The 14,930-nt window shown below is 45.3% G+C and overlaps 1 protein-coding gene across 8 annotated transcripts in view; it reads right to left on the bottom strand.

The window, feature by feature from the left end:
• Window positions 1-3,551: 3,551 nt before the first annotated feature.
• pax7a (paired box 7a) overlaps window positions 3,552-14,930 on the bottom strand; it is a 62,153-nt gene continuing 50,774 nt past the window's right edge. For 7 of the 8 annotated variants that reach the window (XM_036947909.1, XM_036947910.1, XM_036947911.1 and 4 more), the window contains exons 8-9: window positions 8,144-8,393; window positions 3,552-6,861 (exon numbers count right to left, since the gene is read on the bottom strand). In XM_036947909.1, the coding sequence (XP_036803804.1) occupies window positions 6,746-6,861; window positions 8,144-8,393 (366 nt within the window). In that variant the 3' untranslated portion in view covers window positions 3,552-6,745. The remainder of the gene's footprint in view (window positions 6,862-8,143; window positions 8,394-14,930) is intronic. The other variant, NM_001258337.1, reaches the window with a different exon arrangement.

Below are 14,930 nucleotides of genomic sequence, written 5' to 3'. Positions count from 1 at the left end.
AGATCACAAACCCACAGAAGGCAGAGTTGCATGTTTTAAAGCGATGGACAAAATACAAATATTTGAAAATGTATTTCATGGTAATTATGTCAAGTTTCATGGCCCTGGCACAGTACTGAGGCACAGCCTGGATGCCTTAATTTGTATAGAAATTGTAATCATTTGTTCATTTCAAGGTGAAAATTGCATTTTTTAATTTAAATTGTATCCTGCGTGATAGGCTATTATCTAGAAAAATTGTCTCTGTCTATGGCGGTCTATGCCCAGGCGTCACGCCTGTTAGGAGCCCACTTCTCCTGAGAAAGGACTTATGTATATATCTCCTGACTGAATGAACCGAGTTTGTTCTTTACTTAGGGGCCGCCACTGTCTGCACTCATTTCCATTTTTGTTATTAATATTAATTAGTCTGAGAGCACAGCACAGATTTGAAATGTAAATCAAGCTGGGCTTCACAGTGATTTTATCTCACTCTCTTAGATTTACAACTTCACTTGGCCTTTTTTTTCTCCCTCATCTCCCTTTCAAACTCCTTCAGGGGGAGGTGTGTGTGTGTGTGTGTGTGTGTGTGTGTGTGTGTGTGTGTGTGTGTGTGTGTGTGTGTAGGCGGGGGGATCCTAGAGGTGTCGAGCAGAAATCTGCGGCTCAGGTACACAGCCTATGCTGGAATAATTACAGGATTTGGGGGATTATTATACTGTAAGTGCTTTCATGGCGACAGCTGGGAGCTTTTTTAGTCCACATGACACATAAGCTCAAAGAATAAAACCCTGTCTTCCTAAAGCCTATCTTAATCATTCCTCAGCATGTACATACACACTGCTTTGAACCCCTGCAGAGAATACTATTAGAAAACTATTAGCATATTCCGGATTCATCACTTATCATTGTGGAGTTTTGAAATTCCCCCCAACGTCTTCTTACTATATATTTAGATGATGTTTTGATGATTCTTTTGGTCCCATAAACTTTTAGAGTTATTACAGGCAGAAGGTTTCCTCATGAGGGAGAACTCTCACTGGTTATTTCCTTCCTACCTTTCCTCCTCATTTTCCACGCCTCTCAATCGCCCGCTCTTCAATTGCAGGTTTTACATTACAGCACTGCCAAGGTCCTCAATTAGATCTGAATCACAGCCTTTATGACTCACTCTGGAAGTGTGTGGCTGGCTGGTTGGCTATACTGTAGCACTGACTTCTCCATCTGTCCATCCCTGCCTCCTGAGTGATAGGGCCCCTTGGTCTTCTCTCTCCACTCTGAGGCTCAGGAGTTTCATTTCCATCCCTGTGATCTAAACAAACCCATTACCTCCAGCAGCCACGTAGCTCTGCACCAGGCAGGACACAAGCCCTGGGCCCAGGACTGACTCGCTGAATGACTGACACAGCCCAGAGCTAAGCCACCGTGGCACACCGCACAGCCACCTTCAATGGCCCTACGTCCGTATAGGAGAACTATATAGACAGGCCCTCTGCACTTTATCTAAACCATTCCAGAGAGGCGAGGGGAATCGGCTCTTGTGGGCTCTGTTTATCCCCTGCTCCTGTAGTCAATCAATTAGGGGATCAAAGGAGGAGAAGAGTGAAGTGTCACAAAGCTGCACCCATACACCGCTGGCTGGGGCTGCCACCCCAGCCCTCGTCCCTGTCTGAGTGACAGCAGCCCAGAGGAAAACAACAGTCCCAGGCTGGGGCTTCAGGACCACGTCAGACCAGAGAGGACAACTAGAACACATGCATGGGTTTCATCTGGACACCCACACATACTTTAGAAGGATGGGGTTTACCATGACACACTGAGGAACGATCCTGATACCAATGCACATTGGAACAATGTCAGGACAAAGCCGCAGAGGTCCGTTGGCATATATGACAATTAGGGCTGGTGTCAGTTCTTTTAAAAAATCAACACAAGAATACAGTTTTGTAGTGAATTCCAATGGAAAAAAACAATTACAGAACAGTCTCAACAGCCAATTATTGCAGAATGTCCAAGGATATGCAGTAACAACAACCACCAGTATTTCAGTTCTCAAATCATAGCGCCATTTTCTCACACAACTCTTTTCAGTCCAATTACATTAGATGATTTTAGATTTTAACAAATTCTATCAAATGAATTAAAACATCATTTCCAATTCCTCTACCAATTCCTTCAATTCTCTCACTTCAGAATCAAACTATTTTTCTGAAACAGATTTTGAAATGGACAATATTTGGTCCCAATAACATACCGTATTTACTGTGCAGCAATCTCCGAGCTGATACACTGTTAGCGTTTGAAATAATATTTTGCTGTTGTGTAACATTTACTTTTTATTGTTTGATGACAACCAAGATATGAAGGATAAGTATGTGTTTTAATTGTAAATAAATCAAATACACAGGATTCATACTGAGTATAAATACCTCAATTTTGTCATTCATTGCATCATTCATTTCATTGTTTGTATAAATGACAGTATGATGTATTATAAAGAAGTAGGCAATTGTATGCTGTATTTCTAAAAAACTAAAACACTTTTGTTAATGTATGATCAGTAGGATCATTTAAGTACACTGCAACTGCTTTACCCTTGTTAATGCCTTTGGAAAAAGGTATAGTGGACAGTTCATTTTCAATCAATATAATAAACGTGTTGTGTAAGAGAGTTTGATGTAGTGTCAGCACTGCCAGTTACAGACCACATATTACCCCGGGAGACAAAGGTTCAATCACAGAGTTCATCACTTTACTCACTACAGTATGTCCCTCTCATTGCCCCTGTCATTCATTTCCCATCTGTCTCCATCAATAAAACTATATAATACATTACAGTAATGGACTGCTGAAATGTGTAAGTGTTTTAAAATGAATGTGTTTCATTGTGGACATACCTAAAGCGCTATCCCCATGCCATTTAACAGTGGGAATGGTAAGAGGAGCATTGCTACTGTAATATACAGCACAGATGACAGTCCCAATGCCACACTGGACAGATTCCTCAATGCTCTTAGCATACCACTGAGATTTGCTGTGACTGTATGCAAACATTAACAAACACCATTCCAGAGCACATGGGCCCTAGCCAGACAGACAGACAGACAGACAGACAGACAGACAGACAGACAGACAGACAGACAGACAGACAGAGAGGAGATCATAGCTGGACAAAGTACAGAATGAATGACTTCCTACAGCTGTGCTCTGCAACAGTCCTGTGCAGCTCCCCCAGGGGGTACCTCTTTCTGGGACTGCTCAGCTCTCTCTTGCTCTCTCTCTCAGACAATGCTCACTGTGATGGAAACAGACATGTTCCCTGAAGCTCATAGAATGTAATACACATGTGCGCGTGTCCATGTATGCACACGTGTGTACTACACTACACAGAGCAAGTGGGCATTGTAGGGAAAAGAGAGGTGAAAAGTTCAGATGAATCCCCATCAGGCTGAATACTCATGATACACATTTTTCTTACATTAAAATATGACCAATTTGGAGTCTATGTGACTTTATGTTGTATTATTGTATTTTGATACGAAAGCTCAAAAAGGACAAAGCACAGCGCTGGATCTGTTTTAGAGCTTTAATTGATAACAGTTACGCCAGTGTTACAGTCAACACACCAACAGGCTGAAGGTAGTAAATACCAATACAAGTTCCCACTACTCTAATACTTCATACAGCAGAATAAATTATACCATGGTAATATCCACACATGCGGAACAGGAAGGGAAAAAAGAAAAACACAGATGCCATAAAGCAAGTAAACAGGTTAGGGGTCAGAGAGAAGGTGGGGAGAGGAAGAGTCATAATGATTTAAATATCCAAATGTCGATTAACGCAGGTGTTAGAAATGGATTTGATACACTAAAAGCATTTAAAAAAACATTTTTTTTATATACACAATAATGTGGCATTTTTAAACAGATATTTTAGACCAGCCTGGGTTCAGTGCTTCAGAGTCATTACTTTCAGTCAGGTGTCCTCCACTGGAGCCTGGCTGTAAACACACATAGCCAGAGAACACACTGGTCGGTCCACCATTCTATTCTAACCTCTTTCCCAGAAAGGAAAGGTCACCATCCTTCATGGCATCAAAGCTGTGCTGCTGAGCCCCTCGACAATGTTTCACACTGAGAGGTCAGAGGTCAGATAGATATGTATGGTCCACGGTAAGGTCTGCACTCAGATCATGAGTCCATAAGATCAAGTGCTGGAATACACCTTCCAATGCTCCTGGCTGCACAGGTGTAGTATAATAGGTTCCATCTGGTCACCATCAAAACACATTGGTCCGAGACTCTCTCTCTCTCTCTCTCTCTCTCCTCTCTCTCTCTCTCTCTCTCTCTCTCTCTCTCTCTCTCTCTCTGTCTACTAACTTAAATCCACTCAGTTGAGTTTCAACCTCTTTTATACAATTATTAAATCGAGGAAATTTATTGGAATTTTTTCCTAATTTAATATACAGAATTCCTTACTTAGCTGGGCGCAAAACACTGCATTTTGTTGAAAGAAATCAATACAATATAACACAACCAAAAACAACAGAAGGAAACCAGTAAATAAAAAATACACTGACTTCCGCAGATCTCTTGCTTTAACTACCACTGAACATTGTTCTTGTTTTAGTATAAAACATACTTTTTATAATCAAACAATTCACAATCTACCCGTCTACTGTATCATGTCCATGTATATGCGACTAAGGACTAAATCCTGACTTGAAATATGCATACCTAACTCACTCCAACTTTTGCAAAACAATCACACACGGATGTCAATGGGAGTTATGCAAACATATCTCAAGTTAGAATTCAGCCCAAAATAGATTGTGTTAAATGTCAACTACGAGTGCTACACAGATGTTTCATATTTGCTATTCTAAAAAAAATGGTTTGTTTTAGTACATTTCTGTGAGTGTGTCGGTCAAAGCAGGAGTTGAATGTCCAGGGGACTAGGAGGAGGGAGTATTCAGTCAAAGCCAGAGAGGGGGCCAGCCAGGGCTGTTACCTGTGCCCTTTCACAATTGACTGGATTATTTGATTTGCCAAAGTGCATGTGACTGGCACAGCTTGTGTACTCTTAATCTCATCATGAGCAGAAAAGCAATGTGACTTGAGTTATTCAACCATCCTGGAGGAATGTTTCACAGGAATGCTGACTTGGTCCAAACCAAAGTGGTAAACAGCTGCATGTGCCTTTAGAAAATGTCTTAATTATCCTAAGAGAATATAAAAGGTGGCTGGTAATGAGAACGGTAATTATGAATTAGCTTTGACAGTATGTTTGTGTCATTTAATCTCCTTTACTCTCTTAAAGTCACATAGAGTTCTGTGGTAGATGGGGTTTGGGGGATAGGGGGTCAGTCCTCATTGGCAAGGTCCATATTTGTAAACAGAAAAAATGAATTTCCCCAATCCTGTTTTTACAAACAGTGCCCTCCTCCCCATGAAGTACAGCTAAGGATGGGATAGATGTTGGGAGGGGGGAAGCCATTGGCCGCCAAACCGCTGCCAATTCCCAGTAGAATCCGCCCAGCCAGACTTCCCACAGAGTGGCCAAGTTCTTTAGGAATGTCAAGTTGTATATGAAAGTGAGAAGGTCAAAACGCTTACTAAGATTAGAGCTCAGGGAACAGGCAGAGGAACAGCAGTCTGGGAAACAATCAGGTATTGTATACTATGGTAAAAATACTATAGTATTCACTGTAGGGTTTTTGTGGACTTTACTGTAGCATCTACTGTAATATTTACTGAAGTATACTGTATAAATTACAGATAACTATAGTACTGTAGTAAGAAAAAAAGTATATACTACATGAATAAATGTTGTGTTTTTGGGAACTGTAGAATACTGTATAGTTTAGAAGTGGAAGCTTTCTCCTTGTATGTAGGTAGGTATGTAGATCTGGGGTCTGAGCCGTAGTTCAGAGAGTCTGCTCCCTTCTATAACCTGTAGGGGACAAAACATATTTTCTATACTTGGCATGTAGGTTTCCATTTATGGGTGGCACAAATTACGATTTGTGTGTGTGTCTGGGGGGGAGGGGGGGGGGGGGGGGTTCTACAGTATACTACAACATTCAATAGTAAGTACTATACATGGTCGAGGGATACTACAGTGTGTAGTATAGTATTCTACAGTATACTACAATTTACTATAGAATTCGATAGTAAGCACTGTGTTATTCTATAGTAAACTGTAGTATTTTCTCATGTGGGAGCATCTCTCTCTGACTGGGCCGCCACACGCATGAACGTACGCACACATCCACACACACACAGACACACTCTGCATCACACTGACAGAAAAAAGAGCCATGAAGAGAATAAAAAACAAAATCACATGAATCATAATCATAACAGCAATAATAATATAAACAATATTGATATAAAACAAGAGGGATTATCATTTGAATGACATTGGCTTAGTGAACTACTATAAACAACAAGGTCAATGTACATTTGGAAATGGCTCTGAGTGTGGACTGGACTGCAGCCAGGGGCCTGTTCTCCATGCTGGCTGGAGCCAATGTCTCTGGGATGTCTGGACAGAGCCAATCAGGGGTGAGGATGGTACAGGGGAGGGGCAGAGCCAAGGTTTACACAGCCTGACTGCCTGACTGCCTGCTGGGTGAGGAGAGAGAGAATGTGTGCTGGTGCAGTGGATGGGCTGCAGGGTGGGGCGCAGCAGTAGCGTGGTGTATGTACTGTAGGGGGGTGTTGAGTTTAGACTGGGTGGAGTCAGGCAGAGGCTGGGTGTTTCAGTAGGCCTGTCCCGTCTCCACCTGCAGCAGTCCCAGGACAGCAGAGTGGTCTCCCAGCTTCATCCTCCTCTGGGTGGACAGACTCACGTTCTTAGCCAGGTAGTCAACTGCAGCTGGAGAGAACAGACACACAAAGATTCACACATTTGCATGTGAGGGATACACACACACACACACACACACACACACTCACACTCACACTCACACTCACACACAACACACTCACACACAACACAGAGCCAACCCTTATGTCCATGTTGGTCACTGTTGTTCATTTCATCTCTCTGTCTGACTCTGTTCTAAATCAGTTCTGACAGAACCAGTGGAGTAAAATGAGAAATAATTTGAAAACAAAACAATCTCTTTCCCATGCCCTGTTTGAGGTTGGCATAGACTTGGCACGGGCATGTGCCACCTCATAGTGTCTCCATGCTGTCACTCAGCATGGTCCCAGAGTGTATTGTGTGTGCCAGTCTTCATTACACTTGGCATCTCTGATTTCATGCCCTCCACACTTCCCTTCCCCGATCATTTTCATCAGTAGACAGCAGCTCTCTCTTTTCTCCTCCATTCATTAGCCAGCCACTGTGCTCAATCACTGTCTTAATTAACCACAGATCAGATCACATCCACACGGCCATCAGTCTCTCTGCTCTGCAAGCTGGCTGCAGATAACACTACTGTCACACAAACTCACGCACACAGACACACACGCACACACACCCCTAAACAAACACGCACAGGTATACACATGGGACCAAAGGAGGCTGGCTGGGGAAGTGTGCTACAGTTTACCCCTTATGAAGGCTTGTGACAGCATCAGTCAATAATTAAGCTAATCTAATAGATCAGCCTGTTTCCTGCCCCGAGGTGTGTGTGTGTGTGTGTGTGTGTTTGTTTGTGTGTGTGTGTGTGTGTGTGTGTGTGTGTGTGTGTGTGTGTGTGTGTGTGTGTGTGTGTGTGTGTGTGTGTGTGTGTGTGTGTGTGTGTGTGTGTGAGATAGAAAGAGAGAGAAAGGGGTGGCTAAGAGGACAGTGTGGCCCCTCAGGGTGTATTAGTGCCTTTGAAGTGGCCCTGTCCTCATTCCCAGCCAAGCAGAGCAGAGCATAGTGTGACTAAGCTAGACAGCACCGAATGGGAATCAGAGGCCTTTATCAGGAGCACGTGTCTGCTCTGACAGACCAGAAGTCAAAGGTCAGGGGGCAGCCCGGCCTGGGAGGTGGTTTTGGTGGCACCATTTCCTCTAACTACCACTGGTCCCATGTAATATGAGATGGAAGACATGCAGGAGACTTGGAAGGAGGTCAGATGGGAAAGGCAAAAGACATCCACTCATATACAAACACACACACTCACTTTCTCACATTCACACATAAACGCAGATGCAGTACTTACTCTGTCCATACTGGCTGTACTGGTATCCAGCGGTGACAGGGTCCACACTGTAGCTGGTGGCGCTGTAGGTGGGGGGGCAGTAGGACTGGGAGGAAGCCAGGCTGTCCACCCCCTTGATGGAGTCAGAGCGCTGGCTGCAGCTGGCTGAGATGGGGTTGGAGGACTCCAGGCTGCCATGGAGGGGGGAGATGGAGAAGTCATGCTGGGACTGGGAGGGCACCGCGTTGGGGTTACTCAGGATGCTCATCACCTGGGGAGAGAGGGCAGAGAGGAGACAGAGGGGGAGTTAGAAAGGCTAGGGTACTAAATAACACATGGATGAGATTGAGTGACTGCACTATTGAGTTGTACAGAGGCATCTTAAAAAACAGTCTTTTAACCTTGAAACATGGACCAACAAAAAAAGGGGGGAAAAGGAAAGGTGCGAGATGTAGGGAGATGGGGTGAGAGAGGGAGATGGGGTGAGAGAGGGAGATGGGGTGAGAGAGGGAGATGGGGTGAGAGAGGGAGATGGGGTGAGAGAGGGAGATGGGGTGAGGCAGGGAGATGGGGTGAGAGAGGGAGATGGGGTGAGAGAGGGAGATGGGGTGAGAGAGGGAGATGGGGTGAGGCAGGGAGATGGGGTGAGAGAGGGAGATGGGGTGAGGCAGGGAGATGGGGTGAGAGAGGGAGATGGGGTGAGAGAGGGAGATGGGGTGAGGCAGGGAGATGGGGTGAGAGAGGGAGATGGGGTGAGAGAGGGAGATGGGGTGAGTGAGGGAGATGTAGGGATGTAGGGAGATGGGGTGAGAGAGGGAGATGGGGTGAGAGAGGGAGATGGGGTGAGAGAGGGAGATGGGGTGAGAGAGGGAGATGGGGTGAGGCAGGGAGATGGGGTGAGAGAGGGAGATGGGGTGAGGCAGGGAGATGGGGTGAGAGAGGGAGATGGGGTGAGGCAGGGAGATGGGGTGAGAGAGGGAGATGGGGTGAGTGAGGGAGATGTAGGGATGTAGGGAGATGGGGTGAGAGAGGGAGATGGGGTGAGAGAGGGAGATGGGGTGAGAGAGGGAGATGGGGTGAGTGAGGGAGATGGGGTGAGTGAGGGAGATGTAGGGAGATGGGGTGAGAGAGGGAGATGGGGTAAGAGAGGGAGATGGGGTGAGAGAGGGAGATGGGGTGAGAGAGGGAGATGGGGTGAGAGAGGGAGATGGGGTGAGTGAGGGAGATGTAGGGATGTAGGGAGATGGGGTGAGAGAGGGAGATGGGGTGAGAGAGGGAGATGGGGTGAGAGAGGGAGATGGGGTGAGTGAGGGAGATGTAGGGATGTAGGGAGATGGGGTGAGAGAGGGAGATGGGGTGAGAGAGGGAGATGGGGTGAGGGAGGGAGATGGGGTGAGAGAGGGAGATGGGGTGAGGGAGGGAGATGGGGTGAGGGAGGGAGATGTAGGGATGTAGGGAGATGGGGTGAGAGAGGGAGATGGGGTGAGAGAGGGAGATGGGGTGAGGGAGGGAGATGTAGGGATGTAGGGAGATGGGGTGAGAGAGGGAGATGGGGTGAGAGAGGGAGATGGGGTGAGGGAGAGAGATGGGGTGAGAGAGGGAGATGGGGTGAGGGAGGGGAAGAAACAAAAAGACTGTTATATTAGTGGTGCCAGTGAGTTCAGTGTTAAACGCAGAGACAGTGTGGGGACAGTTTGGGGACAGAAGGGTCTTAGAGTGATAATAGAGCCACTGACAGACAGAACCTCTATGTCCCAGAGCCTGGAGGTTGGAGGAGGCCTGAGGCCTACATCACAACAAGCACTGAGGGACTCCCTAATCCCCAGCCCCTAGCCTAGCCATCTCATGAATAGTAATGAAGTTGGAAGCAGTAAACGATCCTCTTAGATCACATCCCCACAGAAATAGTCTCCACTAGCCTCACTGAAGGGCCTACTGCTAGTATGAGTTAGGGTTATGGCTAGGGTAAGTATTAGGGGTGTTATTTATACAGCATAAGTGCATTTATTTCAATACTCTGTAATCTCATCTAATATGCAATGATGAGTTAACAAATAATACACTTGTGGTATGGATATGATTATCTCCATGAGACAAGAGGCACAGACCATCGCCACAATGCAATGCAGATGGAGGTTTCTACTGAGCTTCTGGCCTAAATTGAAACGTTAGAATTGGACTATAATGTCCCTTTTTATAAAACTAGAAAGGGCCGGGGAGATTGTGAATGGGGGAAATGGTCCCACACATGCTTCCCTTATATTGCATGGAAGCATCCTCCCCAACATCAGGTTCACGTTGTCTCGTTACGCTGGGCTGGCCTTTGGCGCTTTGGCTGCTAAACCAATTAGCCCATCATGGAGGTGGTTAAACACACACACACACACACACACACACACACACACACACACACACACACACACACACACACACACACACACACACACACACACAAAAGGTTTAAACACAGTTCACAGAGCTGATGCTGTGGTGCAAAATATCCTACAGAAGGACAGGGCTCCAGTCAATCTCCAGAGTGGACATCCAAGCAACCATTATACTGTAGAACCTCTTCACCTCATACATACGCAGCCCTACTGCTCAGCAATACATAGCCAGACACACACACCGGATAGGGAAAATGTATCTTATTCCACAAATTAATCCTATTCTGCAAAAACTGTCTCTGAGGAAATATGAAGCACTTGAGGCACATCAGACATAAAGGCTGTTTAGTGATTTCCTCATGTTAATTCTATCAGGATGGAAACCCCCCACCATCCACCAGCCCCACAACTTATTCAGACAGAACATGTGACATGTATCCATAAGAGGGAGATTTATGGCTCTCTGCATGCAGGACACATGGGACGCTCTCTCATATATGGACTGGAGCTGGAAAACAGACTCCTCATATACCCTGCTGTGCTGGGCTGTGCTGTACTGTGCTGTGCTGGGCTGTGTTGTGTTGTGGTGTACTGTGCTGTGCTGGTCATGTGACTGGGTGTGAGGAAGTGCTAGTTGGGGGTCCAGGGAGACAGCTGGAGGGGGTGGTGCCAGATATAGTCATCAGTTAATTGAAGCTTGATTACATCGCTTCCTTATTTAAACATTAAATAATAAAATGGCCAGCAATCAGGGGCTGTGCTAAATTGAGCATAATTACTATTCATAGATTTCACCAGTTCCTCAACAGAGATGGCCACTTTTCATAGACAATGTTAAAATTATTTTTTTTCCACAAGATTGCAAAAAAGTTTGTAAAAAGACACTATTGTCTGGACGGTTGTGTCCTTGAGATGCCCTTCCTAAAATTGTTCAGAAGGTTTTGGTTAACTGATGCTGGAGGGGGGAAAGGTAAGCTTCTGGGTTCATATTCACTATCTGTAATGTCCTACTGCTTTCACACAGCTAAATAAAAATCAATGCCGTTTCACCACTTCCCCCTATGATCTGATGTGGGTGAAGATATGGCTGATGCTGAGTATCAGCTGCAGGGTGTAAAACACACCCTCAACAGGCCTTTAGACCTGCTCTGCTCCAGAACAACACCACTCAATACACACTTAACACCCTCACTCCCTTTCAGAACAGTCCTCCACTACACCCCTTCCTCCCTCTCCCTCTCGCTCTCCGTACAGCGTCCTCAGTGTTCGTTTGTTGTTTGACTTTGTGCTAGGGCTGTTGGAGGAGATAATGTGAGCCAGGACCAGTTTAAAGGACACTGCTCCAGGGCGTTCCCTGCCTCTCTATATACAGATAGATTACTTTATAAATAATAATAAAAAACTCATTAATTCTCTCAACTTCTGAGCCCTCCAGCCCTGCGGCAGAGTGAACAGGGAACTGGAAGTTGATACAATGTGAATCCTTTCAGAAAAATAAATTGAGCATTTGCGACACAAAAATACATTCTTTTATACCCTGCTAATTTCCTTAACAGTCAAATTATATATTTTTTGTCTACTTAAATGTTTGACGAGCCTTTGCTCTTTGTTGGATTTGCTTCCTGAATAAAATAACTTGACTTACTGTGAGGAAGTTGACTGAATGAGAAAGCGGAAGGCAATATTTTCAAAAATGGAAAAAATGGCATCATTTTCTTACATACAATACTCACTAAATTCCCTACAGTGACATATTCAAGCCACAGCTTCAAAGAGATGCCTTATGTCACAATGTTATTTATTAACCTTTATTTTCACTATATATGAAGTACACAATCAATGCAATATCCCTAAACAATACTTACATGATGTATATACGGTCATGTAATGTATGCTCATCTTAACCCTTGAATGACCACATCAGGTCAGAGTGCACCTGTGCTCACTGCTCACCCAGTGACACGCACTAGTGATGGATGAAAATGTTCACGATACGTTTTTTTCATGTTCACAAAAATATTTCACAGACAAAGTTTTTGCATCTGAAAGAAAGTGTACAGCATAAGGAAAATAAAAAAGAGAGTATATAGATATAAAGAGAGGGGGGAGGAAAGAGGAGAGAGAAGAGAGAAAGAGAGAGTGAGAGTGTGAGAGAGAGGCTTTGGGAAGTACAAAGACTCCTGTAGGACTGAGTTGGCCTGAGGGCCAGCCTGCCTGGAGAGCTGATAGGACAGCCCTGTGTTCCATTCTCGGCGCCAGCGCCCTCGCCAACACACCCCACTCCACAAACACTTCTCTTAATCTGCGCAAGACTGGATTAGCTCCCCTGTCACCGATAGCTCCCGTTATGCCCAAATCGAATGCCCCCAAGACATACCTTTAAGTTCGGTAGAGGTCACTGGGGCAGAGAGGAGAAAATAAGCACTCCAAATGTCTGGAAGTTATCTGAGGGGCGCAGAATAACATCGCGCACCTTGGCAGATCTGCCTGGCTGATACACGCCTCAGCTGGGAATGACTTAAGATCAGGGATGACGATGACACTAAATTTGGGTAGATGTTTTTTTCAATGTCAGTCCTAGGGTGTGATTACAGAGAGTAAATGTATTGTTGAATTTATTGACCTGTAAGGTAAGAAGTATGAGTACACTGAATGGTATTTCTTGGTTGATTGGAAATAATTCAAACTTGCGCAACGGCTAAAATTGGGTGCAATATTCCATATAAAATATTGAATATTTACAAATTATTTCTGAGAACTGATTAAAAAAAACATGTGATGCACATATTACTCTAAATCTAGTAGAAACGTTTTACTGATACTGTGCATCGAAGGATGCAGGGTAAAATGATTATGCACAAATCAAATAAACAACAGCATCAATTTCTTCATTTTGAAATCAACTAGGAAAGAGAATTAAAAAAGAAAAGATGGAGTTTTTCTAAAGAGTCAATGGACCAGTGCAACCCCAAGTCCACCCACACTCCCCCTCAGCCCTCCCCCTCAGCCCTCCTTCTCACATGAGAGGAACAGCCCAGCGGGCAGTAAGGCCCCTCATCTGAGCAGACATAATGACTATTTAAAAATAACAGCGATTGCATAAATTGAATTAGAGCGTTTTGGTCACGGTAGAGGTGATGGCAGTGGTAGGGGAGCTGTGTGGGGCCGTGCCGCAGACTGACGTGTTGGTGGCAGGCAGCAGATGACGGGCCCTGGCCTGTGAGTCAGTGCATTAATTGGCCGCGGCACGTTAATCAAAAGTGAAAAGTGTCTTCCGCCACCAATGCTATGGGACGAGGAGAGACAGAGACAGGATGAAGAGAGGGTGAGAGGGAGGATGGGAACTGGAGAGAGAGAAATAGGTTTTTGAAGCATGTGGGTTGTACGGGCGGAGGGGGGGGGGGTTAATTGTGTTCAATTAAGTGCCTGATTGGCACTGACAGAATCTGGGCATTGACAAGCTAGGCACAGATGAGGACGATTAGCGGGCATTGGAACAAGCTGTCACTTCTCACAACATGTTAGCCATACTACCACAGTGTCCCCCAGTCTCTCAACTCTGCTCTCTAACACTTCTCCCCACAAACACTGAACTGCACTATTTTATCTAACAGCTAAACTCGAGACCTAAACACACACAATATCAAATGAAATTCCACATGATCTTAAATAAATACTAATTCCAAAATGTTTCATAAAATGTAATTGGAGAATAATAGTTTTGACAAAATGCATTTTCTTCCCTGACTCCTTCCCCGGCTCCCACCCGTCTTCTCTAACCCTGTGTTCAATGGAGCACAGCTGCCTGCTACTAGCCAGAGAAAGGTCTCCCTCCCTCCTAAACATCCAACAGTGCATGCAGGGCCCCTCACTAAACAGAGGTTAATATGCCGTCTATTGGGCTGCAATTGGAGAACGTGTGGGGAGCAATCCTCTATTCTCTGCTAGTGATATGCTTGAGTTACTGTGGGATGGATTCAGCCACCAGGAACAAGAGCAACCCCCTCCAATACACAAACGCGCGCGCGCGCACACACACACGCACGCACGCGCGCACACGCACGCACGCACACACACACACACACACACACACACACACACACACACACACACACACACACACACACACTGCAACTCTCCTCACCTCGCACCACCGTCTCTGCCAAATTAAACGGCAGATTTTCTGATTCCAGCAGAGTGGTTTCAGTGAGGCAGGGCTGTGTGTATGAGGGAGGGTGCAGCTCGGAGAGGACAGAGAGGCGTATCGGGGAGCGGGGAAGTCGGGGGGAGCTGGGGGGGGTTTGTTTGCTAAAAACAGCAGGGGCCAGGCCTAGTGAAAAATGTCAGGTCAAATTGTTCTTGACAGTGTTAATGTTTGCACCTCATAGCCATAATTACATGTAAATAAATAGTGAAATAGC

Source organism: Oncorhynchus mykiss, chromosome 17, assembly GCF_013265735.2.
Source record: "Oncorhynchus mykiss isolate Arlee chromosome 17, USDA_OmykA_1.1, whole genome shotgun sequence".
In the NCBI taxonomy this organism is placed as follows: Eukaryota; Metazoa; Chordata; class Actinopteri; order Salmoniformes; family Salmonidae; genus Oncorhynchus; species Oncorhynchus mykiss.
The sequence above is the reverse complement of the archived record's forward strand: the minus strand, read 5'-3'. Positions and strand labels throughout refer to the sequence as shown.